This window comes from Vulpes lagopus, chromosome 6, assembly GCF_018345385.1.
Source record: "Vulpes lagopus strain Blue_001 chromosome 6, ASM1834538v1, whole genome shotgun sequence".
NCBI classification, from domain to species: Eukaryota; Metazoa; Chordata; class Mammalia; order Carnivora; family Canidae; genus Vulpes; species Vulpes lagopus.
In genome coordinates this window covers 110342948-110370282 of record NC_054829.1, presented here as the reverse complement: position 1 = coordinate 110370282, position 27335 = coordinate 110342948, and the positions used below count along the sequence as shown (strand labels likewise).

The following is a 27335-nucleotide window of genomic DNA, read 5'->3' as shown; positions in this document are numbered from 1 at the left end:
GTGACAAGTGGGAATTTTGAGAACTGGCTGAGTCATTCTGTCCACTTGGTTGTTTAGCATTTCTACAGTGAATACTCTCTGGTGTACATTAATGTGCAGTACAAGTTGGTCACACTTTTTGGTCACTGTCATGGGTTCATCCACTTTTATTTTCCCTAGAATTATTAGCCCTTATATTCCCAACTGGCTCCTTTAAGTCCCTTGCAAATCATGTCACCACTGTCTGTTATAATCTTATGTTGCCCTACTAGTCTACCCATAAAAAAAGGAGATGACCAGGAACATTGCCCAGAACTCTGTTAATAGGAAGTTTTCCCTTAACCACTGGTTTTTAGGAACCTCTCTGAATGGGGCTGCAGTGCAACAGCAGTCCACTTTAGCCCCCTGCCAACATATGAACCAACCTATCCACAAACCAAACTTGAGTTTACCCTCTCTTCATCAGCAGAATATAGGGGGCCTTCTGTGAAACTATAGGAATGAGCTGATATAGAGGTATTATGTCACCTAACAGTAACAGGTGACATAAGGGTCTGGGCCACTCATTTGTAAAGCTTACTTGTTGCCTTTGGATCAGCTTGGGATCAATCCCAGACACACCACTCCCATCTTAAAATGAATTGCTACTGGGTACAAATGAATTTAGGATTTGATGGATCTGCCAATACTCAGCTTATGATGGCCAGTTATGGCCACACAATTAATTTGAAAATTCATGGCAAACACTATCTCTTCTAGGGCTCAGTAGAATACCAGGAGTAGATACCAGTTTGAATGATCTGCTGCAGGTGGCACACCTTACTGGAGAACCTTAGGGGTGTACATTATGTTTCTCCTCTGGGGCTTGACCAAAACTCTATTTGGCATCCTTTTATACCATTGATGCCATAGTGCCATAGATCTGCCCAGTTGTATGATCCAAGTGGAAGGGCTGCTTGTACCTCGGTCTTAACTCTTGCATGACTCTTTCTTGTTCTGGGTTCCACTCAAAACTAGCAATTTTCTGCATCATCCTGTCAATGACACAGAGCAGTATTCCTTAGTGCAATAAAATGCTGCTTCCCAAACCCAGAGGCCTATCGAGTCATATTCTTCTTTCTTAGTAGTAGGAGTCACAAAGAACAAAAACAGACTTTTACTTTGGTGGGAGGTTTCATCATGCTCCAGAATCCTAGATCTTGAAAAACCACCAAAAGTGGTAGGTCTGGTAGATCCCTGAAACTTTACTGGCTTTTCTTCCGCCCTCTGGAGTGCATATGTCTTCCTAAGGCAGCCAGAATACTTGACACTTGTTACCTACCAGGTACAATTAACGTCATGTCATTAGTACAGTAGACCAATGTTAAAAATTCTGTGGAATGTCAAGATGATCTAGGCCCTTTCAGTCTATATAATGACACCGAGGACAAGCAGCTTTGAAAATTATCTTTGAGAAAAATATTAAAATATTATTTTGAGAAAAAATATATTTGAATAATATTTTTCTCTTCCTTTAGTGCTTTGTGTCATATTAAAAAAAAAAGCTTCAAAGCAAGAAGGGAGGAGACTAAACAAATTAAGTAATGAGAATTCAAATGAACTAGAGGGTTTAATTTGGCATTCTTTAATTGAACTTTGGAAGTTCAACTGTGGTAAGCATTTCTTGATGGATCTCCTATTTTTAATTAGGAAAATTTATACTCTGGGGATCCCTGGGTCGCTCAGTGGTTTAACGCCTGCCTTTGGCCCAGGGCGTGATCCTGGAGTCCCTGGATCGAGTCCCACATCAGGGTCCCTGCATGGAGGCTGCTTCTCCCTCTGCCTGTGTTCTCTGCTTCTCTCTCTCTCTCTCTCTCTGTATCTCTCATGAATAAATGAATGAAATCTTTAAAAAGAAAAAAAAGAAAAATGTATACTCTGTGCTGGAATGCAATGTTGAGAAGTCTATGATTTTACAGCTCTTGTATTTGGCAAAATGGTCAAAAGTGTCATAATTAAAGGCAATTTATCTGACAAGTTTTAACTTGAAAAATATTCATCAAAGAAAGATACTCCAAATGGAAAATAACTGTGGAATATTTGGCCTCTAATATTTGAACATTTCAATATGGAAAAAAGCTACAATTGGAAATAACAGAAACAAATTTCCTTTAACAGAATTTACTCTTGCTTACTTCAACTCTATAAAGAAAATATTTCCCCCGTTAAAAATTTAGTGGTCTATAGAGGAGAGTCTATTGAAAGTATCAACATTTTCAAATTTATTAATCATGAATGGAACTTTGAAAAAGATTGCAAGGAATTTTATGGAAAAATAAAACAATAGGATCACACTGAAAACAATCATTCTTTAGTGGAACTTTTCTGACATGGTATTAGAAAAAGATGTGGTTAAAGAAACTGATTAAAGTACATAAATATAAACCATAAATAATTAGTCATGTCATTTTTAACACTTGGATAACAAATATATAATTATAAGTATTTTAATGCCTAACATGATTTTAGACAGAATTTAATTTGTGAAAACTATTTTAATACATTATTTAGTTTAACTATAATAAAACCGTTATTTGTCAGTCAATAAGTATTTTTTAAAATGTATTATTTTCATTTAATGGCTCTTTTAATTCTCAAAAGTGTCATGATTTAGATAATAAACGTGGGTCAGTAAAATGAAATGGAAGAAGAATGGAATAGGAGAAGGTTAAAATGGAGATAAAATTGGACCTATGGATATGTTGGGCCTGGCATTTCCTCACCACCATCTATATAGCTATCATACAAATGCAATTTAAAATATTGGTTAAGAGCTCAGGAGGGAGATATAGGCTAGAAATGTTGATCTACATGACATCAGCTTATAGGGTACGGCCAAACATTAGGATTTGTTAGAATAGTACATAGTATGTGAAAAGAAAAGGAAAAGTTGGCCAAGTCTGGAGTTCAAAAATGGGCCTCTAGCCTCTAGGGAAAAAGAAATAAGAAAGATTAGGGGAGAGCTCAGATACCTGAGAAACTATGGTCAAATGAGATTAAGACAAGTAAAGCCTCCAATATACAGATATTTAACATAAATCCAGAGATGGAATGGAATCTCAGCAGTTAGAACCTAGCCAAGTTTCAGAAAAGGATGACAACAGACCAACTTAATGCTGAGCTCTAGCTTTGGAGCTAGGAAAAGAAGGAAGGTGCCATTGGAAGTAGGAAAGGAAAGGAAGCTGCCAATTTATAAGGAAACAGGAAATCAGAGAACCAGAACCAAAGCAGAGTCTAACTCCTAGTTCTAGGGTATCAGGCAAGGATTTGATCCTGTCAGAACACAACCAGAAGTTCTTTACCCAGTAACATTGATTATTCTTCTTGCAGAATCCATGTGATGATAAACGGCACAAAGATATTTGGTCCAGAGAGAAAACTTGTGACCACTTGCCAAAATTCCTGGTCATCGGGCCGCAAAAAACAGGTAGGAATACCCAGTGGTGCTGTCTATATACTTTTTTATTTACTTTTTGTCATGTAACATATTGTCATATATTCTTAATTGGATTAGGTCTTGTTTTGTGAAATATCTAGACATCCGTCCAAGTTCATTATTTGAATTGTTTTTCATCCCTGTGGATCTTTTTTTTTTTTTTAATATTAAAGAGGATATTTATTTATGATAGTCACAGAGAGAGAGAGAGGCAGAGACACAGGCAGAGGGAGAAGCAGGCTCCATGCACCGGGAGCCTGATATGGGATTCGATCCCGGGTCTCCAGGATCGCGCCCTGGGCCAAAGGCAGGCGCCAAACCGCTGCGCCACCCAGGGATCCCCCCTGTGGATCTTTATGCTATGATCCTCAAAGGGATCCTAATGCTGCCTATTAATTAGACTTAAGGACTAAATTTTTAACTATATATTTTAAAACTGTTCAACAGATGTCAAATTTTTGACAACTTTGTGATAATGTATCACAGTTCCAGTATCTGATTTTTAACCCCTACTTTTTTGTAGCTTTGCCTAATTATCTCTAAAATTAAGTCATAAAGCAAGCAATTGGCCTGATTTAAACTTTTTTACACTGTATATCAGTCTTGAATTGATTTTTTTCAGAGCCAGTGTCATTATTACTTTCAAATATTCTATGTGTGTGATTTTTTAAAAAATAATTATTAAGTATAAAAATGGTTTGGACTTATTATCTGATATACCTGTGGTTCATCAGGCATTTTTCCCTTAGTATTTTCTCATATGCTGAAGGACAACTGTATAAGACTGCAGTAAAAGAGAGTGAAAGTATTTCACCAATGAGATGACACTTTCAATTAGAATATTTTATACTTTCTTCAGCATGTGACAGTTTTATACACTTTGCTCATGTCCTGATTAATTAAAGTTTTTATTGAGTCGCTGTATTTTGAATTCACTACTTTGACTAGAAGCATTTTCATCAGTGAGTGCAGAAACCATAACACAAAACCAACAGTCACTATAAATAAGCACAGCCCAGATGAAGATATTTGTAATACAAGCAAGTAGATCATTTTAAAGGTTGTGGGCAAAATTTCCAGACTATTAGATATTGGTTGTTGAAATCTTTTCTCCCACCAGTAATATAAATTGTATTACAACAGTAAGTTACACATGTGCAGGGAGGGGAAAAAATCAGCACATATTTTCAGATCTATCACTTGTGGTGGTGTTGTTTAAAATGTACATTAATTTTCTACCAACTCCCTTATAGCAGTGCTAACTCTGGAAAGACTGCTAAAGAAACAAAACATTCTCATGTTGTAAAATTATACTAAAAATTTAAATTAAAGACATCTTTTATCATTTGTCACTGCATATTATTATTTTTTACTTCTGCTAGAAAGCTACAGGTTAGTAAGTGTAAATCTAGCTTTCCTCTTTGCTGTTGTATTTATAAAGACTATAACTTACACCTTTAGATTTTAATATTTGACCTACCAGTATGGAAATAACAGTTTTCAGCTGCTTTTGAGGGACTTCAAGGCAAACAAACAAAGTTAAAATAAAGGAATTGGGTGATAATAATATTTTATATACTGTGAAAAATGCTATTCTAATATAAAAATGGCTGTGATAATTTTTAAAATCTGTCCAGTCATAGAAGTCTAAAGTCTTCTTTTGTTCTCTTTATTGCTTTAGTTGGCAAAAATCCCACTGCTGTGAGAGTTGTAGATTTCCTGGACACAGCTATTGCTAAGAATCTGATCTTCAATGCAAAGTTGTCTTTAAACAACTTAAACATAGCCTACATGCCCCTTGTAATAAACATGAGATTTAAAAGTAGTCCTCAAACCCCTATTCCTTATTTTCTCAATTGTTGTGAAGTGAGAATAAAAGGAAGTGATGTCCCACTTCTCTGTTGTTGAACCTTGGAAGGAATTTCTGTCCACTGACAGTGGGGCAGTGAATGAGGACAGACAGAGAACAGGGTAGGCCTGGGCTTATGGCACTCAAAGATTAAACCTTAGCCCTGGACAGATGGGCATTCTTCATGAATCCAGATCAAATTTTGATATTACCAGGCTAGGAGGGGATTTCCAAAAGAGTTGAGTTTAACACAATAATCCTTTTGAAAAATAATATTGTATTTATTAGGGTGTCTGGGTGGCTCAGGTGGTTAAGCTTTTGCCTTCAGCTCAGATCGTGATCCCAGGGTCCTGAGATCGAGCCCCAGGTCAGGCTCCCTGCTCAGTGGAGAGTCTGCTTCTCCCTTCTCCCATTGCTCCTTCCCTGCTAGTTCTCTTTCTCCCTCTCTGTCAAATAAATAAATAATATTTTTAAAAAATATTTTATGTATGTATTTGAGAGAGAGACAGAGGGCACACAAGCAGACACTTTGCTGAGAAGGAGCTTGACATGGGGCTCCATCCAGGATCCCAGATCAGTACTTCAACTGAAGGCAGACACTTAACCTACTGAGCCACCCAGGCACCCCTAGTACAGTAATTCTAAGAGCATAACTCATTGGTTTTACCTCTTCAAGTAAATCAGTGTCCCCATTGTCAGTATTATTTTCTCATGACCTGGTTGGCTTACTCTGATAAAACTAAAAACAAAATTCATTGGTATAAAATAGAATGAATGCAGTTTCTCTGAGAGCATTGCTAGGCATGAGGTCTGTTTTACTTCTTCCACAGAATATTTATATCAAAGACAGTGAATAAAAATGAATGTCAGTAAGAGATGAAACACAGGTGATAATAAAATGAATATACATTTTGGAATAGTAAGCCCAGGTTCTATGACTGGTTATATGAATATCAAGCCACATACCTACTGTCCCCAGTTGAAAAGACTTTCTCCTTTCTTCCTGTCAGATGTCTCCTTGATGTCCCTCCTGCTCCTGGTGGCATGAAGGTGTGGCTCAGAACATAAAGGCTTTGACTTTATGTAACCCAGGGGAGATGTGATGCAATTCTGTGATCCTCAGGGTGATTAAATATTTGTCCATGTTACTAAATGAGCTTATAATGAATTTACTTTCTGATATTCAGCAATAATTGAAAAATATTCCTTTATTTGTACCCTGGATCCATCCAGTCTCAACATTGCAGGGATATTAAATTATCAATATTCTCAGCTCTCTAGTGTGTCTCAAATTCTCTCTCTCTCTCATGCATGTGCACACACGCACACACACACACACACACACGCACTTCATCAACTAAACATTTTTATGTAGGTCCCAGCCTGAAAGGTATATAGAAAGAACCCTTTTGAATTCGCTATTCCCTTCCAGATACTATTCTGTAAGACTCTAATTTATTTATTCTCCCTGGAACATTTTTGTTCCTCCTCTCATAGTTTCTCCTTTTTGAACTGCTGTTATTTTCAGGAGTATTTCTGATCAGTTCTTGAGGACTCCATTGCCCCTCATAATTTTATCTCTTTTTCAATGTGTTTGAGATAGTTGTGTCTTGTTCTTTGGACCTCTAATTCAGTTCCTAACCAGTTCTGACTCCTTTAATTTTTAAATTGAGTTTATATGATTTGATTCCATTTTTGTTCATTTTTAAGTTGTTTTGGGGCACTCGGGGGGATCAGCCTCCTAAGTGTCTGACTCTTGGTTTCGGCTCAGATCATGATCTCAGGATCCCAAGATGGAGCCTTGGGTGGACTCTGCATTCATTTGGAAGTCTGCTTGAGATTCTCTCTCTCCCTCTTCCTCTGCCCCCACCCCTATGCTCGCTCATGCCCCCTCTCCTTCTAAAATAAATAAATAGGTCTAAAAAATAAAAATCATTAAAAATTATTTTTAATTAGTAATTAAATTTTTAAGGGCATTTATTATTTTTACCCTCCCATTTCACTAGGGGCCACTGATTCTGGATTCCTTAACTTTCTTCCATCCAAGGTGGTTGGTCACCTTGGATCTGTCATCACTTTTCTTTAACTACTCATGTCCCTGTTCAGGTGTGGTGGTGATGTAAAACTGTGAGGATCTAAGCAGGTGGCCATGTCATTAATTCTTAAGCACACTACCCTTTGCTCCTTTTGCTTAAGATAAGTTAAAATAAAATGCCAATTCTCTCGTGATCTGCTCAGCTTTCAGATCCCCAGCTGCCATTGTTATGGTTCTACCAGCACACCTGTGTAGCTCTTTTCCAACTCTGCTATGGCTGGGAAATCCAACAACTCCTCTTGGGTCCAACATGTTACAAAAGAGATAATCTTTTCCAGAAGGAAACTGATTTATGAGAATTATGAAAACCCAATCACTTCATGATTCTTTCCACTGTGGTCCCCAGTCTCTGGCCCAACTCAAATGGAAACAAGGGTCAGAGATTGCATCTGCGCCCTCGGTGACATGTGGGTTCTATCAACCAGTCAGTTCAGACTACTGCCTCAGTTATCAGATCAGATTGCCCCCATTTTGCCAGAGTAGGACATTCAAGAGCCCATTTTTCCAGATTCTTGCCCTCCTCTTTCAACCTTACTGGGAACACTTATACTTTTAACGGACAGACTGAGAAAACACTTCTTCTTGGAAGCTTTCACTGACTTCACAGGTCTAAATCACCCATTTTCTCATGCATTAGAAAAGCAATCTGGTCTTCTCTCAATCTGGAAACTCTCACTATGTTGCCATTACCTGCTTACTTGACCTAAGTCCACACGTACACTTTAAGTTGATCAAGGCCAGCAAATGAGTTTTTCTTATCAAGAGTTATCACCAGGGACTTAGAGTAACACCAGTCAGCATGTGTTGAGTAGTTTGATTTAATTTAATTGATTTGAAATAACATTAATTGAGATCCACCAGGTTCAGGTATTGTGCTGGATGCCCTTGATGCTTTATCCACTCACCAGACTTAAAGAGGGAAATTGAGCCAGCAATTTCTGATGTTCTCTCCCAGCTTAAAGCACAGTATCATCTGCTTCAGATGCCCAATTTTGTCATATCTATGTATAACTGCCTATGTGTTTTTTGCATTTTTTTGTATGTCAGAAAATTCCTGTGGTATCTTATTTCATATTTTTTCTTCAAATAAACTTCTTTTTACTTCAAATAAAATAATTTAAAGCAGAAACTTTATATAATCCTATAAATAAAAGAACAGTTATTGGTTATCAAACAGAAAAAAAATGTAAAAAAAATACTCTGGAGACAAAAATAGCTGTATCTTCAGTCTGCTTAACTTGGCCTATGTACTAATATTAAATCAGATGTTTAGGTAAATAGAATCATGAAGACTAATAAAAGAATACTTAGATTCTTGCACATAAAAAGTGCCTAACTGATTTTAAGGAAATCATTTTTTAAAGCTTTTATTTGTTTGATAGAGAGAAAGAGAGAATGAGAGCATAAACAGGGAAAGGGGAGGAGGAGCAGAGGGAGAGTGAGAACAGACTCCCCGCTGAGTAAGGAGCCCAACACAAGTTCAATCCTAGGAACCCAAGATCATGACCTGAGCCATCCAGGTGCCGCTTAAGGAAACTATTTTAATACCAGAAGAAAACTGGTCTTCTGAATATTACTTTTTGAGCAAAAATTTTGCGAAAATAGTATTTGTCTCTTCTTTTGTTGCCATATATTAACCCTTTGCCTCCTTTTTTTGTTATAGGAACTACTGCACTTTATTTATTCCTTCTTATGCACCCTTCCATTATCAGCAATCTTCCCAGCCCCAAAACATTTGAAGAAGTTCAATTCTTTAATGGCAACAACTACCACAAGGGAATTGATTGGTAAGGAAAATAACAAAATATAAAGACCATTATTAACACATGCTCAATCACAGCAGAGCAATTATAGATGTATGCATGGCATCTACATAATTACAGCATAAATTTGTTATGCTCAATTCTATAATACTGAATTAGAAATTAATTTATAACAACGATATGTTTAATCAGTGTTGCCTATAATTTGATTTGGACAGTGCAATAATGATAATATTTTCCTGGTAAATTAATATGATTGAATAAAGAAGATTATGGAATATTTTGTCAGAATTATTCATAAGGATATTTAAAATTATACTTAGGCATATTATTATTTTACTGTGCTTAGAATTTTTTTAACTACATAATTTGTCTTCACAAATGATGCTTGAGGAAACAAATAAGTTGTTTTACTTTATGCTCTGTGACATGTGTCTTCATTAAATACATAGACTATAAAATGTTCTATTATAATATAAGCTGATAATTGTCATGTAGATAATAACATAGCATTTCCAAAACCATATTAATGCTAGCCACACACATGCATAAAAGGAATATTACTTTGCATTTAATAAATTATGAAAAATTTAAAAATCACAATATTTTCCCTGAACTAAAATAGGATAAATCTGATATTAGAACTGATTTTTACTCTGGAGCTTTTTTTCTAGCTATATTCCAATTTTCTAAGAAAATATCACTCTGAGTCCAATTTCCAGTTATATAAGGCAAATCTCCTCTAAGGAAAATTCTCCTAAATGCATGCCTCTGTGGTGTGTAACTTTACATCAACACCACATATGAACCTGTTCTCAAAAGAGGCCTGTTCTGTTTAAACTCAGCTGAGGTTAGAGTAAGGGAAGGTCAATCCCAGTGAGCAGATCAGGCTTCCTATCATGTATAAGATGCACCCACTCTGCACCTAGCATATTACCATTCTACCTTACTTTAAAAAGACCAAATGAATTTTGGAAGTGAAAGCAAGTTACTAAAAGCAGAACAGCAATTTTCTCTTATCTGTGAGCTCAAATGGAACACAAATTGTTAAGCAGGAATATAGATGAGACTTTCACCACTTCACATTTGGGAAACATAATAACAAATGTCAAAGAGGAAAATAAGTGTCTTATATGAATTCTTAATTGCTCTCATTATTTATTTCTAGAACATTTGAGGGTTAGAGAAGTGATGAGCTGTAAGGAGGATTACACACATAATTAAAGCCTTGCACTGAGTTAACCTCTGAACATATTGATTCCATAATCTACACACAGAGGAATGTTCTGACAGCATATGGAGGAGTGAACCTACCGAGGCACCACAGGATCAACTGGCAGGAAACATCTTCTTAATTACTCTAGATAGACTATAATGTGTTCACATTGCTGCACATACTACAAATTACGCAGAAGTTAAAAAGGAGGGGAGCAGCTATGCCCTACTCTGTTTAGGATCTTAGAGCTATTCTGACTTACACATCTTCCTCTCTTGGCACTTTCATCTCAAATTAAAAATTTTGCGTTCAAGTTTGCAAACATGAATTTACTATTTTTAAATATTTACTAGGCAATACTGTGCCATTTGCTTTTTGCCAAGGGTAAACTGAATTTTTCTGGATTTGGCTTTTGATAGCAGAGAACATCAACCCAAATCTGAAGGATTTTCCCTCTGTTCTTAACAATCCACCTATTTCATCTCACTCTTTCCCATGCCCTAAATAATTGATTAGAAGAATTGTGCTTCAGGTCATTTTCATGGTCAAAGTGTATAGAATAGCTATGATTTCATCTATTATAATACTAATAATCAGAAATCAATATAAATGAATGTTAAAATGTTCAATTATTTCATATCCATAGCATGTTAGAGTAAAACTTAGATCTCGGATTATTTTTCTCTGCCTTCAGGTATATGGACTTTTTTCCTACTCCACCCAACATTACAAGTGACTTTCTCTTTGAAAAGAGTGCTAATTACTTCCATTCAGAAGAAGCTCCCAAGCGAGCTGCATCTCTGGTCCCCAAAGCCAAGATCATCACCATCCTCATCGACCCCTCAGACAGGGCATACTCTTGGTACCAGGTATGAAGCAGTAAAAAATACTATTAAAAACATTTGTCCATAGCTTAAATGTAAGCAATGGTGGATATCAAAATAAAGTTTGGATGTCCAGATGTATTCAGGTCAAATGTTAAGAGCTAAACCAAAAAAAAAAAAAGAGAGAGAGAGAGAGAGAAAGAAGAAAAAGAAAGAAAGAAAGAAAGAAAGAAAGAAAGAAAGAAAGAAAGAAAGAAAGAATAGAAATTATAAGAAATAAAGCTGAATATTTGATTCATGGGAAGCTGGGCAAAGATTTTCAAGCATAAATAGAAAACATACATAAAGGATTAATAGATTGACTAAATAGTATAAACATGTTAAATATTAGTCTATCACAATTAACAAAATAAAAGTACATATCTAAGCAGAGCATCTTTATTAATACATGGTAAATGGTTTATTACCCTTAATTTGTTTTAAAAAATTCTGTAAATTGGTAAAAATAAAAATATAATAACTCAGAAAAATGAGCAAATAAACAGAACTCATAAATAGACATTTTACATATACAAACACACACACAAATATAACTGCTCAACAATTTATATGAAAAATGATCAATCCAATTAGGGGAACAACAAAATATAAATCAGAATGATACTCTTTTTGAACATCATCTCAACAAAAATCATAATCTTTATTCTCCCTGCTGGCTAGAGTGTGATGGTAAAGATATTCAAACATTCCAATAGAAAGGTATGGAAGGAGATATTTTCTGAAAACGAATTTGGCAATAATTATCAAAATAGTTTTGTAAAGGTCCTTGTGTGTTATAGATCCTCTTCTGGAATCAATCATAAAGAAACTTCAAAGGAGTAGGCAAATATTTATCCCTTTATGTATCGCAGTACTATTCAAACAGTAATAACAATAAAAGGAAAAGTTAATACCCAACAATATAAAATTGTGTCATGTTGAAGTGCAATATTCTGCAACAACATTTAATGGTAGCTTTAATCAGTAGAATATTAATTAAAGCATTGCGTCCATTTTAATGTGTGGATAGATATTTATCAAATAATCACAAAGATATATAATTAAAAATTTCAAATGCTCTGTGAGGAAATTTGTAAGGTACTAAGAAATCATTCTCTAGAGAAATAAACTTTAGACTTAAAAGTGAAGAATGAGTCAGTATAAACTGAGGGAGGTAGGAGAGTGGGGGAGAGAGAAAAGTATATGCGGTCCCGTGGGTGGAAGGAACAGTAGCATATTTAAAGACCTAAGAAAACTTCCATGTGGCTAGAGAGCAAAACCTGAGGTGGGGACCTCTGGGAGATGAGTCTTAGGCATACACAGAGGCCAGAACTCAGGTGGGGAAACTGGGCTGCTATCATTCTTCAAGCCAACCGAAAGCCTTTGACAAGTTGAGCCAGTGTGTAACGACCATATTTCCTTTTAGAAAACTTTATACTATAAGCTATTTGAAGAATGGAGTGGAGTAGAGCAGACGACTATTCAGGGAAATCCAGGAGAGGCTGCTAAGAAATAGAGGCAGCATTGACAGAGACAGTAAATATAGACTGAGTGAAGTATAAGGTATCAAAGGACATGGAGGGATTAAAATCAACAGAACCTGGTGAGGAAACAGTGTCAAGAATGAACCAAATTTCTGATGTGGACAACTGGATGATGAGCATATATTCCCATAAAAATAGAACCACTGAAGAAGGAAACAAGACTGGTTGGGAGGGAGGGGTGCTAAAGATCACAAATGGTGATCACGAGGTATGGAATCACTGTCATACCGAAAACAGCAGTAAAGTCAGCAGGCACTCCAGAGAGAGGTCCAAGCTGGACACTGAAATTTGCGAATCAGAGGCAAAAAGCCACATAAAAATGGTAAAACTGCCTGAGGAGAGAGTTCAGAGAAGCAAAGTATAGAGAAGGATGAGGCAACCAGGGAGATAAGAGAACACAGCCAGAAGAGTAGAAAAAAAAAATCTAAGAATGTAATAGCACTGAATACAAGGGGACAAAGTACAACCAAATGCAGGAGATGACAACAGTGTCAAATGGTTCCTAAGAAATTAGACTATTATGCAAAATAAGGTATGAATTATTTTCACTGAGTTGAAAGACATGGAGTGAAGTGAAGCCTATAGCGACAAATGAAAAGAGCAAAACCAGATAGATTTGGTGGAGGAAAAACTGAGTAGAAGAAATAAAAATGCAATTTCAAAGGGGAGGAACAAGACACACGCATATTATAGAGACATTAGAGTGCATTCAAGGAAACTGCTCTATGGGTAGTGATTTGGGTCATGAGATGTTTCCGAAAAAGGAGAGATTGTTAAGGCCCAGGAGAGAAACTGGGAATCAGTCCTGTGAGGATCCTGAGGGGCCAGAGGAAGATGACTACCTCCAGGAAATAGCTTAGATGGGAGGGAAGGACTCCATTTCCAGACTCCACTTTTCTTGTGCAAGGACCCTTCTGGCAAGTTGCTGAAGTTTCTGGGTCCCATTTCAGAAACATGTTTTGAAAGCATAAAACTTAGAATTACAGAGAAACAACTTTCTTGAAATATAATTATCAAACTAATCTTTAAATTAGTAACAAATTTTTATTTACCTAACAATTAAATGGCAAGATCTATTGGCAGGAATAAAACTGCTATAATGTTGAAGTAGGGATGAGCATGAACAGCATTTTGATATATCTGAAGTACCTGTAATGTGATATAAAAATAGCTGATTTTTATTGGTGGTAAAATCTCACGTATAATAAACACAAAAATTCATTTAAAGACTTTTTTTTTGGCAGATGCAAGTTCACAGACTCTCTGAATTATATCAGTAGATCTCTGGTTAAGAATCCTCCAATTGAAACTTAAGAGATTAAAAAAAAAAGAAAAAGAAAAAGAAACTTAAGAGATAGAAGAGAGGATAATTGTACATGCTGGCAAATTTGAAGGTCTGAGATAGAGAAACTGGAGTGATTCCGATGGTCTCTCCTTCCTTTGGAAAGTTGAGAATGAGTTAAATCTGATGAAAAAGTGGAGGATGATTTGGGAGACAGCAGTTGGAGGAGAGAAAAAAGGCAGTGTGAAATCTTTGTACAGGGGTGACATAAAGTTGACCACAGAAATGTAAAATTGCCTATGGCAGTGAAGGCCCAATTAAAGGTGATCTTGAATTTATGGTGGCAATAATGTACATGTACTAAAATCCATGATATGAGAACATTTCTGTATGTGTATGTTTAACGCATATAAAAATTAATGCCCAAAGTAATTGGACAAAATTTTATGAAGAAAGTGATCATTCTCTCTTTTCCTCCTTTTTGATGAGGATAGAGGAAAATATAAATCTTGATGATAGCTTATTCCTTGTTATTAATAATAACACTAATAGGAATTCTTGAATATATGAATTATTAAAGGAATAAAACACTACACAAAGACTAAAATCCCCTCTGACTGCCACTCTTAATTTTTACCTTTTCATTATTCATCAACTTGGAGTTGATGCTTCCAAGTGTTTTGCTGTAGATTTACACACAGATACCAAATATATTAATTCGCAGAAAATATATAGTACAGTTTTATTTACAGTGTTTTAATACAAAATGGTACATATTGTGTATACCTTTATGTAACTTGCTTTATAAACTCAACAATAAATCTTGTAGGTCTTATTATGTTAACACACATAACAAATTGATTAATTAGTTCCCAAAAAAATCAAGACTAAAAGGAAATTTTTAAAGGACATACAAGTAATTTTTATTTTTTATCAGTTTTTTATTCATTTATTTTGTATCCATTCCTTATTTTTTATTCTTTTTTTTAATTTTTTTTTTATAAGCATATATGGCCAAGAACAAATAATAATGGACTGAAAAATGTAACCCTATACATTGGGATTACAACTAGTTGGGGATCTAAGAACACCTGGATTGGGAGCCAGATCCAAATATTTTTATTATTAGAATCCATGAGTCACTGTATTCCTCAAGATATAAAAATATGCCTTTCTCACTTTATGAAAATTCATATTTCAAACTAAGATAAACTCACTTTTAAAAAAATATGACCAAAGTATTGAAATATTAAGCCTTAATTAAAATTTTTGAATGCAAGTACTTGGGGCAAAATGCTGCACATTCTCCTGGCAGAAAACATACAGCAAATTTATATGGATCTTTTTTTCACATAGATTAAACTATTTAAATAAAAGAGAATCTGTGTCTTCTCCTTCAAGTAAATTCTTTGAACATACATGCTAGAAAGGAATTATTTTTCTGATATTTTTATTGCCATATTGCTAAGAGTAGGGTCCCCAAACTGCTCCACATTTCAAAATAATGCAGCCTATTACTTAACTAGTCCTGTCTATTCAGTAAATACCCTAAATCCAAAACTCAGCAGGTGTAATTCAGAGACTCCTACAAATGTCACCTGCCTCTGTAATTTCTACCCCACATTTTTATAATGGGCCTCACAGAAGAGCAATAGTCCTATTTTTCTATAAAATATGTCCCTTTGTGACTTCTGATCATATTTTTATGCTAATCTTCTTAGTTGCAGGAATATAAAGAAAAGTTGGTGTTAAACTTTTATAAATCAATGTAGGGCAGATTAAGTACAGTTCCATATTATCACTGCCTAAAATAGAAATTTTAGTATTAACATATTAATATGCACATAGTATTTTTATATTTCTTTATTCAAGTTATATAGTTTCTACACATATTAATTCAATTTATTATGTAGTCTCTATGTATTCAGCATAATGCATATACATATAAGAATTTCAATAAATATACAATAGTGAGAGACCTTCAAAAGTTTTATTAGTTCCACCAATCTATCACTCACTGGTTACTATTTAACCACTTCTTACTTATCTTTATTTTTTTAATAGTTTTTATTTCTAACCTGCATAGATTACCTGCTGTTACACAATTGTATCAAGTCCTAATATACTCCCATCCTCCATCCTGTAGTTTATTTTCTCTATGTTAAACTTTTAGATATCTTGCAAAATCAACTAATCCATTCCCACAACTCATTCACTTTCACTCAAACTTAATAGATCAAGTTCTAATAGTTTCTATGTTGAGATTTGTCTACTTATAAAAATCTCTGTTATTATATTTTAGCTCAAAAATTTCAACCATTATAAAGGATCCCTTCATCTTTCATTCAGAACTAATCACTTATTGCTCTGGCTACCAGAGCAATGTATATGACTCTAGTTAAATATATGTCTTTATTACAGTCTGTTAATCTATTGTCCTCCATACATCTTTGAAGATAGAGATTACATTTTGCTTGTATCTTTTGTATCTCCAGAATCTACCTCAGTTCTTTGTCCTTGTAAGGAGCTTAATGAGTGCTCATGAAATTGTATTGACTGCTAAATTCATCTCTTATTGTATTGGGCTCTTGAGCTTGACTAATGATGGTTTAATATGAAAGACTCCGAGGACTTTGTACCTAAAAGTAGTAATGGATCAGTACTTGGAAATCAGCAAGGATAAGTGGAAATTCTTGGGAGAGCAAAAGGAAAGGACTTTGGGCAACATCAACATCTTTATGACACCTAGACAAGAATTAGGAATACACATCCATTTTCTCTGTACTCATAGCATCTGCCACACAGGGGTATTGGGAAAGTACCAGAACTTGTAGGAGTAGCTGTAATGAAACAATGGGCAGAATAGTGTATAAGCCTGCTCTTGCCCATCTAAATCTCTTTTCACTGGGCTTGACTTGTCTAGTGCCTGATATCTATTCACTTTTAATTTTTAATCAGACCCATGAAGAAAATCCTGTACTCTGTCTCTTGATTGTATGTAAACACTTTAGACCTGAGGACAACCATAGGTTTATGTGCACATGACTTGATATACATGGAAGGCTTGTACTTTAAATAAGCAATATGTCAATGCCTGGATTTAATATATGTGCTTTTCACCTTATTTTTTATTTTACAATTAATTTATCATTTTCATGATACACATGAAAAATTGTAATTAATTACAATTAATTATCATTTCATTACCTTTTGGAAATAAAAGGCACACACATGTACATACATCAAACACAAACATGCATACACACCCCCACATGTGTAAAGAAAACTAATTTTACAATTGACTTTCTTGTTAAAGCACCAACGATCACATGAAGATCCAGCTGCCCTGAGGTTTAATTTCTACGAGGTTATTACAACCGGACATTGGGCCCCATCTAACCTAAAAGCTTTGCAAAGGAGATGCCTAGTACCTGGATGGTATGCAGTCCACATAGAGAGATGGCTAACTTACTTTGCCACTTCTCAGGTAAGGTCTCAAAATTAATTTCTTCCATTTAGTATACCTTGGTTGTATTGCATTTGACAAACAGAGAATAAAAATAGCATTGCCACAGATAACAATTCATAATGAGACAATCATACCTAAAGAAGATATGTGGATTTTTACATGTTTAATGTCAATAATAGTGTTAAATTTCAAGTGGCTGTGAAACGTATTCTTGGGATCATCTTTTGGGTAGTAGCTGGTCTCAAAGTGCTGAGTCCTCACACAGGAGACATCATATGATTCATAGACATTAATTCAACCACTCATAGAACAGCCAGTTAGACAGTAACTTTATGGAACACCAGATGCAGATAGTCTGACATCTGTGCTCTAGGACTCCTAGAAAGGAAGAAGGAGGTCACTCATTAGACTGTCAAAATGGAAAATGCTGTAGCAGCTCCAGGAATGTGGGATATAACAGGAGGTAAAGACTTGAGGAAACATCCATATTGTTTATATTCATTAGTCTAGATCAGGTCATGACTAAAACCTGAGTTCTTTGTCATAGTTTATAAGGAGAAGAGATGAGTAATTTTCATCTCTGTGCCATTTCTAAGTCTTTGGCTCCAAGGTTAGCTCATGGGATTCTGTAGGCTGGATAATTATCTGATTACATGACAGATGGAAAATTGAGTTCCTAGTGAACTACTAAATCAAGAGAGTATCTGTGTTTATTTCTGATTTACAATCAAGTTAGTTAAGACTTATAAACAATGCCAATGGCAAATTTCAATCGTTTATTTGGAAGGACACAAGAATAGTAAACATTAACATGTATTCGAAGTAAAGCATATTTTCTTCCTAGTCACACTGACCTAATTGATTAATGTTATACTAGGTCAAGTGAGGCAGCTCAGTCTATTTAATTTAGTTTTGTTCTTCACAAAGTGACTATTTTTGACTTTATAGTTGCTAATTATTGATGGACAGCAGCTGAGATCTGACCCAGCTACTGTGATGGATGAAGTCCAGAAGTTTCTGGGAGTTACACCTCATTATAATTATTCTGAAGCACTAACGTGAGTCTATTCTCATGCTTGATTTCATTTCCATTATTTGCCATCATAAATTATCACTGGTAGGTGTGTATATAGCATCATTAATACTAGCTATGAACTTATACATCATTATGCTACTCAAAGCAGTCAAAGGAGTATCCTCATTATTCATGTAGTGTCTTCCTTTTGAATACCACAAATACTTTATTTTACAAAGTGTTATCCTGTAGGCATTTTATATATCACAAACTCCCTTCTTTGTGGGTTTTTTCCCAATATAAGTTCAGTTAAGTAAATTTTTAGATGCCTACTTTATGCAAAAATTGTCCTAGAAATTTAAGTTACAAAGGTGTAAAAAATACATAGCCTCTTCCTCAAGTAATTCACAGGTTAGAAATGAAATGCTGATGGCCACCAGTAACTCTGTGAAAGTGACCAATATTGAGGGCAGAATTCGGAAAAGAATAAATTCATGTTTTACTTTGTATTTGTTAAATTATGTCTAATCAAATGTAATCACATATAATATTCTAGTTATCTATTATTGCATGGCAGACCATCCTCAAACCCACCAACGTTGCCACACCCATTTTATTATGGTCATAGATTCTGGGGGCTGGGAATTCAGACAAGACACAGCCAGAACAACTTGCCTCTGCTCATAATACCTGGGGACACAGGGAGGAAAGTGAGTATCTGGGTGTGAATCAAATGTCTGGGGACCGGAATCTTCTAGAGGCTTCTTCGCTTCTTCACTCATATCTCTGGCTCTTGGACTGGGAGGACTCAAAGGCTAAGCACAGTGGGATGAGACCTCTTCATGTCACTTTACCACAGTATAGTGGCTGTGTTCTGAGAGGGAGTGTTATGTTAAGGAAATGTAATCTGATAATGGCCTTCTCTGACCTAGTCTTGCAAGTTGCACAGCATCATTTATACCTCATTTTATTGATTATAATCAAGTCATTAAAGCTAGTGCAAATCCAAAGAGAGGGCAATGGGCCTTCCCCTCTTGATGGGGACGGACAAGAGCATTCTGCAGAGAGGAATATGGGAGGGAAGATATTGTTACAGTCATCTTAGAAAGATAAAACCATGTGCCTGGGTAACTAAAGATGAGGTAAAAGGTAAAGAAGCAAAATAACAAACAAACAAAACCTCCAAGGAGCCAAAACAGATTTTAAAAGGGCATGTACTTGACTCCCTCACAAGACCTTAAACAAAGCCTATTAAATTTTAGACAAAATTCTAACAAGCCTGATTATATAATTTCCCAGTTCACAGCAGATTAGAATCAGCAATTAGACAATTAGAGAGGGTAATGGAAGGACAGGAAAAGCAGTAATAAGATTGGGTTGTTCCTTATCCACTCAAACAACCCTAATGAAGTTTTTACCTACACATGGAAATAACAACAATACAAGGCATGCCCCTGTTGATTAAGTAGACAAAGCTTCCTAGAATACATTTTACGTTAATAGTTATTGATGTTAACATGTCTTCCCCTGCCTCCCTGCAGTAGGTTAGGGAATGGTTCTACCTTGTTTACTACAAATAGTTGCTTATGGTTCAATAAAACTGTAAAATCATACTTTTCAAGAAGAGATTGCAAACAAGTACAGAATATATGGTTTTTAATATGTCTCACATCACAAAAATTAATAACTATAGTGATGTTCAATGTAATAAAAGAAGTCGTGTGGTAACCAATTCATGTCCTCAAAGTTGTCTAACAGCTATTTGAGAAAGGCTTTGCATCTTCATTTTACAATTTCATGCCTACTAAAATGAAACCATGAAACAATGAATTCACAAAACTTAGAAAAAGTAAATGCCCTTTGTTAGAGTATATAACATCAGTGCAATAAAAGAAGCCAGGACAGCAAAATAATGTGGAGTCAAGGTTATGACAACTCTATCTAAAAGAATGACTTTTAATATGGCTCTTCTTCCTCAAGCTGTATTAAGTTCTCCCTCACAACAGCTGCTATGGAGAACAGGGAGAGATTGTAGCCCATCCTGAGACTTCTGCACACCTGAAAGCAAAGGAGATGCTCTCAGTGTGGGCTATAAATATCTTGGCTTTGATGCCAGAACTGTATTTTAACCTTAACAGAGTTAAATATTCTCATCCTGAGGCAGAAAATGCTGTTTAGGGGCACAGTTATGCCGACTTCCCCATCTCATTTTGCAGAGCATGCCGAATTGTTTTTCCTCTTGGGAAATTAATGAAAACTAGAGAAAGGACTGTGATAGGCAAGGAGCAGATTGAAAAGTCCAGGTTGGAAATGACTCTGTCTTTCTTTTATCTATTTAACCAGTGATGTATTTAATTTTAATTGATAACATGTACTAGGACAACCTGGACTGCAAGGATCAGGTCTCTAATAATGGGTTGGGCAGGGAACTGTGAAGAAAATTTCCCCCTCCCCCTAAATGAGTTCACATATGTGCAGAGGCAAATTGCAGGTGCAACGGTATTATAGGAATGGGCCCAGGGCAACAAAATATTCTGCAACTAATTAACTTTACATCCCAGTCAATTATGCTTCATCCTTCTAAAACATCTGCTGAGCAACAAAAATGCAAACCTTTTCAATGTTTTATGCATGCAGCAAGTCCCACAGCAATAAATTTAAATTTTCTCTTCTTATTGGTTTATTCTTCCATTTTTCCTATCTTATTAGTCCTAAACAAAAGTTCTTATATATCTGAGTTTAAACAATTAGGCCACACATACTTTCTCTTGTACCTTTGTGCAGCCACAGGAGCAAAATTTTCTTTAAGAGTATAGGGACCTGAATTATCCCATAGGATCATTTGCCTTCAACAAAAGAAATGAAGAGTTGTCTAATCTTCCACTCACCACTTACACTGCCTGTGCCTCATGTTGTCTGAAAAAAGTATAACAGATTATATTTTTACAATTTTAATTTTCTCCTTAAAAAAAGTCTAAACATTTTGAACTTTAAAAACTATAGCATCTTTCCAAATTAGAAATTTTAATTCATGTTTATATTCACAAAAGTGTACTTACATTACATTCAGTCACTTTAATATATACCATTCTTTGAACGATTTCAAAGAAATCTGTTAACATTTTTCTGACAGGGAAATCATATTAATAAGTAAATAATTATCTTAAAAGTCCTGTGTGTATGGGTATATTGGTTTTGATGATTGGTCCTTGATCTTTTATGGATGAATAGGTAAAATATGAGACTTAAGTTAATAATTTTAATCTAAGATTGGATTAAAGACTTACAGGTATTTTTTCTCAGTAAAAATATTCAAAAATATATAATAGCATATAGCTTATTAAATCTCAATTAAACTTTTAAATAAATTCAATGAATATTTGTAGAACTAAATTAAATTAAGTTAAAACAATGGATATCCCAAAGTGCATTTTCTGTATCTAATTGGTAAGGCTCTCTCACTCAAAATTCTGTATACAATTTATAATCATTATATTCTTATAATCATTTATATGTTTGATCTTTTGTAGGTTTGATCCCCAAAAGGGCTTTTGGTGTCAACTACTGGAAGGAGGAAAGACCAAATGTCTTGGAAAGAGCAAAGGACGAAAATATCCACCCATGGATCCAGAGGTAATATTTTCTTAATCTTTGAAATACTCTAGTAAAACTCTGTGCATACAACTGTTTCAAAATAAGACACAATAAGTTTACTCCCTTTTTCTTCTCTTTGTTTGCTATCAATGTTTTACATATTTAGAGTATAGATAGACCGACAGAAATCAATAATTGATAGATATTTGTAGGAATTGTTTGCTGTTACAATGCATTTGAAACATAAATACTTATTGAACAATAACTGTATTCCAAATGTATAAAGTGCTTAATGAATTGTTTACTAAACAAGTAATTTTGGATAAAATAAATAAACATTATTACCATATATCAAATATACATATGTAATGTCTATACCATGCATGGGTGCTGGAGAGCCAATAACAACATATGGGTGGGGAGGTTTCTCCACACCACCAATCAATGCTCAGACACCAGCTGGGTACCCAACAATTCAACTCAGTTCTGACAATATCTACCCTGAGATAGCATTAGATCCCACAAGGGCTCAGTTCTGTAAAACTGTCTCTCCCCACCCCCAACTTTAGATACTAGTTGTAAGCTCCAGTTATTACTTGTGCTTCTGACCAACCAGCTATAGATTCAAAGTTCCAACAACTTTCTCCTTGGGTTAAATCCATTTGCTACAGTGACTCACAGAACTCACAGAAACCTTACCAGAGCACATGTTAATCATAAAGAGATATAACTCAGGAATAGCCAGATAGAAGGGATACATAGGGCAAGTTATAGGGAAACCCCTTTATAAGTGAACCATTGTCCGCAGTCTCCACATGTTCACCCACAGGGAAGTTCTCTATACCCAGTACTTTGTGGTTTTTTTTATTGGAGGTTTCATTACAGAGACATGATTGATTAAATCATTGGGGTGGAACTTGAAGTTCCAACTTTCTAATCACATGGTTGGTTCTCCTGGAAACTAGCCCTCATCCAGGTAGAGTCCAAGAGCCACTTAATAAATATAACAAAAGATACCTTTATAACTCTTCCATTTAGGAAATTCCAAGGATTTTAGGACCTATGTGCCAGAAAAGGAAGCAAAGGCCAAAAATACATTTTATATTATAAATTGTAATATCACAGAGAGGTTACAGGATAAAACAATTATCCAGATTTATTATAGGACAGTAAATTAGTTATTGCCATTGACTTATAATAAGATACATAAAACAATGACAAACTACAAAAGAGGGGAAAAACAAATTCTTAGTAAAAGTGATGGTATGAGGAGGTAGACTAGGGTTGGGAAACCAGCTAGCAATCAGCTGAGCCAGGTTGAGTATCTCTCCCAAGGCAAGGTGGGCAAAGGGAGGATGGAAGCGATTCAGGTATCACTATGGAAATAGAAGTATCAGAAGTCCTTAAACTATACCTTTGAACTCAATAATTTCAAAGAAGTTTCAGAAATCACTTTATTCTGCCAAGAAATCAGTGTAATGTTCTCACTACTTCTATAAACATCTTATCCAGAATTTGAAGTGTTTACAATCTGGTTTAAGGGAACAAATACCTGGTGGATGGCACAAGACCAAATGTGGTTGTCTTAAGTCCATTTCCACAGTGTGCACAAAAGTTGCCAAGGGAGTTTTATGAAGAACAAGACTCATTTGTGTTAAAATATTGGAAAGGGCTTAAGTGAGATGGTATAACTTTCACCAGACCAAAAATAGTGTTTGAGCCATTGCTTCTATACTTACTTAGGCAAGGAAACGTGTTCAGCTCTACTATTTCATCAGAGACCCAAAACAATGTTCATTGGGTTATAATATGAGGTAAGTGACATCCAGAGAGAAAACCCAGTTGTAAATTTTTTGTTTCCCAGAAATACGAGGGAACATAAAGTAAGACTACTGATATATTTGAGCATTAGCTTTGTACCCATTTATCTAATAAGGGTCAATCATTCCAGTTTGACTAGGAATTTAAGAATCACAATAAAGTTCATTATAATGATTTTTATAATGAGATCTTATAATATTTTTTAAGTAAAAACTCTTATTTTAAAAGCATCTATTTTTGTGCTGAACAAACATAGAAAGTATTTTTGCAAAGTTGCAAGTTATTTCTTTAATCATGAATTTCAGCTCTTATGTTATTTATGTTCCTCTTTTAGGTTATGGCCCAATTTTACAGAAAGGGACCAATTTTAAAGGAAATGTACGTGTTTTTTTCTAGCTTGCTTTTGTAGATTTGGTACTACTTCAAGTCCCTACCTCACTCTTCTTTATTGTCATTACCTCTCATCAACTTTTCTCCCTGCATAGACTTGACCAATACAACAATCAGTAAGTGCCTTAATGGTATATAAGCCAGAAAAGATATACTCAGACCTATTTTTATTTTATAGCTACAGTTCTTCCAAATCTTTGCAAATTGTAATAATGAGTGATATCTGGAGAATAATACAAAGAGATGCATATTTTATAGACACCTATGTTGTAATAGAATAGTTTAAGAGATGTAGATTGCATAATTGTGTTTAATGAACTAATAACTTCCTTCAAATTGTATTTTTTGTTTGTTTTCTTTTTGCTTTCTAGTCTAGAACTTTCCTCTCTAATTACTACCGAGATCATAACGTGGAACTTTCCAAACTGCTACATAGACTGGGGCAGCCTCTCCCATCTTGGCTGAGACAGGAGCTGCAGAAAGTGAGATAGCACTGGAGACAAGAACCAAGGCTCGAAGGATGCTTCCTTTTACTATTAAGTAGAACAACACACGCCACAACTTTTATCCCCTTACTGCACTTGTGATTGTCAGCAGAGGACTGTGTGAATAAATTTCCTTCTATCTTTTTCATAAAATGAAAATTGTTATATATGCACGCATTGGCAATTACTAGCATCCATCCCTGTGTGAGCTTCTGGGAAGTAATGTGGGGTTTTGTGGCATTATCCAGTTTCCAGTGTGGGGATCGTAACACAGCCCAGTTCCTCTGTTAACTACAAGGTTTCAGAAACTCTACATAAGACTGAGAACCCTGATTAAATGCAAGTGACAAATGAGAATCTTGAGGAAAAGATAAGGACAGAGATATCTGTAAATGAAGTTAGCAGTAACCCAGTATCTGAATTTAAGGGCTTACATTTTCTCTTTGCTAATTTAAAAACAAGTTTTCTTTTGTTGTGAAAAAAAATCCTATGATCCCGGACTCTTATTTTGAGCAGTTATTATTTGTTATATTTAGCCCGCATATTTTCCTCCATTACTCCTCTTTATGAATATTTTCCTGACTCCTCATTACTCCTCTTTATGAATATTCTCCTGACTTGCTAGAGAAGTTGTAAAGTTGTAGCTGCCTGTGTTTGTTGTCAATTTTCCTTTTATGGAAGGAAAGTTTCCGCATTCACTGATAGTACTATTTTATCTGGCAGGAAAATCCATTCTCAGTGAATTCTGCATTATGGGTCCATCAAAATCTATCAGAAATTTTGGGGAAAAGAAGTGAGAGTGCATACTCTGTGTAGTATTAACTAGTATGTATAAGGCCATCTTTCCATGAGTTCATAACCTTACCATACAAGTAATCTAGGTAAGTCCACCTTGACAATGACGTAGTATTTATATTTTTTTCACTATCTGTGGAAGAAAAATAACTTTATTGATAAGCTATGGAATGAAAACATCAACATGGGTATACAGGTAGAGTGGGGCACTTGTGCCTTCTATGTAGTATTATGTCAATTGTTTTAAAGCATGGAGTTTTATATATGCCAGTAATATACTATTGCAGAAGATTATGTTTTTAATACCTATTTAAATATATATATGTGTATATATATATATATATATATCATACCTAAAACTTACCTCTTTAAACATTACAAATTCTCTAAACTAAATCCTATTTCTCAGCCATACCACCCAACAGTTAATTTCTAGAGAAGTGATGGCTCTTCCTGTCCTAGAGTTTTAGGTTCCTCTTCTATTTGGAGGTTATTGTCATGCTGGTTGAATTTTTATCCCATTTTTCAATGAAGATATATTAAGGCTTTGTTAATCTCTTCAGTGTGATACATGAAGGTAGAATTTCAAGAGAACAATAAATCAAATACTTTAGTAACACTACCTGTCAATCCATCCTTCCTCTAGAATAATTTTTCTATAGGCCATAAATAATATTTCTTTTTTGTGCAACTTGAGAAATTATGCTTAACATAATTCAATGTCTTTAAAGGAAACTGAAGATCCTTGTTTATATTTGTTTGGTTTTTGTTGTTGCTATTATTGTTTTAAGCAAGCAAACCAATCAAAACTAAAAGAGAATCAAGAATTTTCACATATCTTATTTCAGAATTCAACTTTGGATTTATACTTCATTAAAATTTTTGTTTACTGTTGTTCTCCCACTATATCTAGAGGCTCTTGATCTTTTTTGAGAAAACGTGAAAATTTTCTTGGGCTTGAGTACACTGAAGTCACAAATTATTACTTTGGTTGTTCCTTTGTTAACTGTGAGACTCAAATTCTCAAACTTATTGTTACTTATGTGATCATGTACTTGAAAGCATTGTAGTAGGCACACTATAATCACAACAATTGGATATTTAGATCTCTAACATTTGATTTATTTGTTCACTAGCTTCCTCCAGGTTAAATTCTAATATTTTCTTTTTGAACTAGATATTGACATTTTTTTTCCTGAGTGGGATAATCAAAATGGTCTTAGAAAAAAGCAGGAGATATTTTTCATATTAAGTTAAATTCACACAAGTCAAAGTCCAACTCATACCACCAGATTTGTAAAAATTTAACTCATTTTTTGGCATTTTCTCATTTTTTCCTAAGTAACATATACTGTATCATTCACCTATCTACAGACATCAAAGAGCAAAATTCCCCCAAATTCAACCAATCTTTTCTCCCTGGTTCATTTCAACCAGTGTGTACCTTATTCTTGTTAAGATTGTCATGAAGAAAAAATAAATTTTAGTTATATAATTCATCTTCATCTTATAGTTAACTACTTAGAGGGACTCTGGGCTTTGGGAATATTATAATAAATCAGGAAAAATTTCAGCTTTAAGAATATCTTGATTTAGCCACTGGCTACTTTGGAATTATTGAGTCAAATTTAATGTATGTAACTCTTTAAAATTTTAAACCTATTTTATTTCATGGTCTTCAATTACATATTTTTTAAATT

At 34.8% G+C, this 27335-nt stretch overlaps 1 protein-coding gene across 2 annotated transcripts in view; it reads left to right on the top strand.

Annotated features, from left to right (window-relative positions):
• LOC121492389 (bifunctional heparan sulfate N-deacetylase/N-sulfotransferase 4) overlaps positions 1-26156 on the top strand; it is a 253474-nt gene extending 227318 nt beyond the window's left edge. The window contains exons 7-13 of one of the 2 annotated variants that reach the window (XM_041757610.1): positions 3349-3445; positions 9062-9185; positions 11072-11246; positions 17383-17553; positions 18484-18593; positions 22081-22183; positions 24727-26156. In XM_041757610.1, the coding sequence (XP_041613544.1) occupies positions 3349-3445; positions 9062-9185; positions 11072-11246; positions 17383-17553; positions 18484-18593; positions 22081-22183; positions 24727-24846 (900 nt within the window). In that variant the 3' untranslated portion in view covers positions 24847-26156. The remainder of the gene's footprint in view (positions 1-3348; positions 3446-9061; positions 9186-11071; positions 11247-17382; positions 17554-18483; positions 18594-22080; positions 22184-24726) is intronic. The other variant, XM_041757611.1, reaches the window with a different exon arrangement.
• Positions 26157-27335: the final 1179 nt, after the last annotated feature.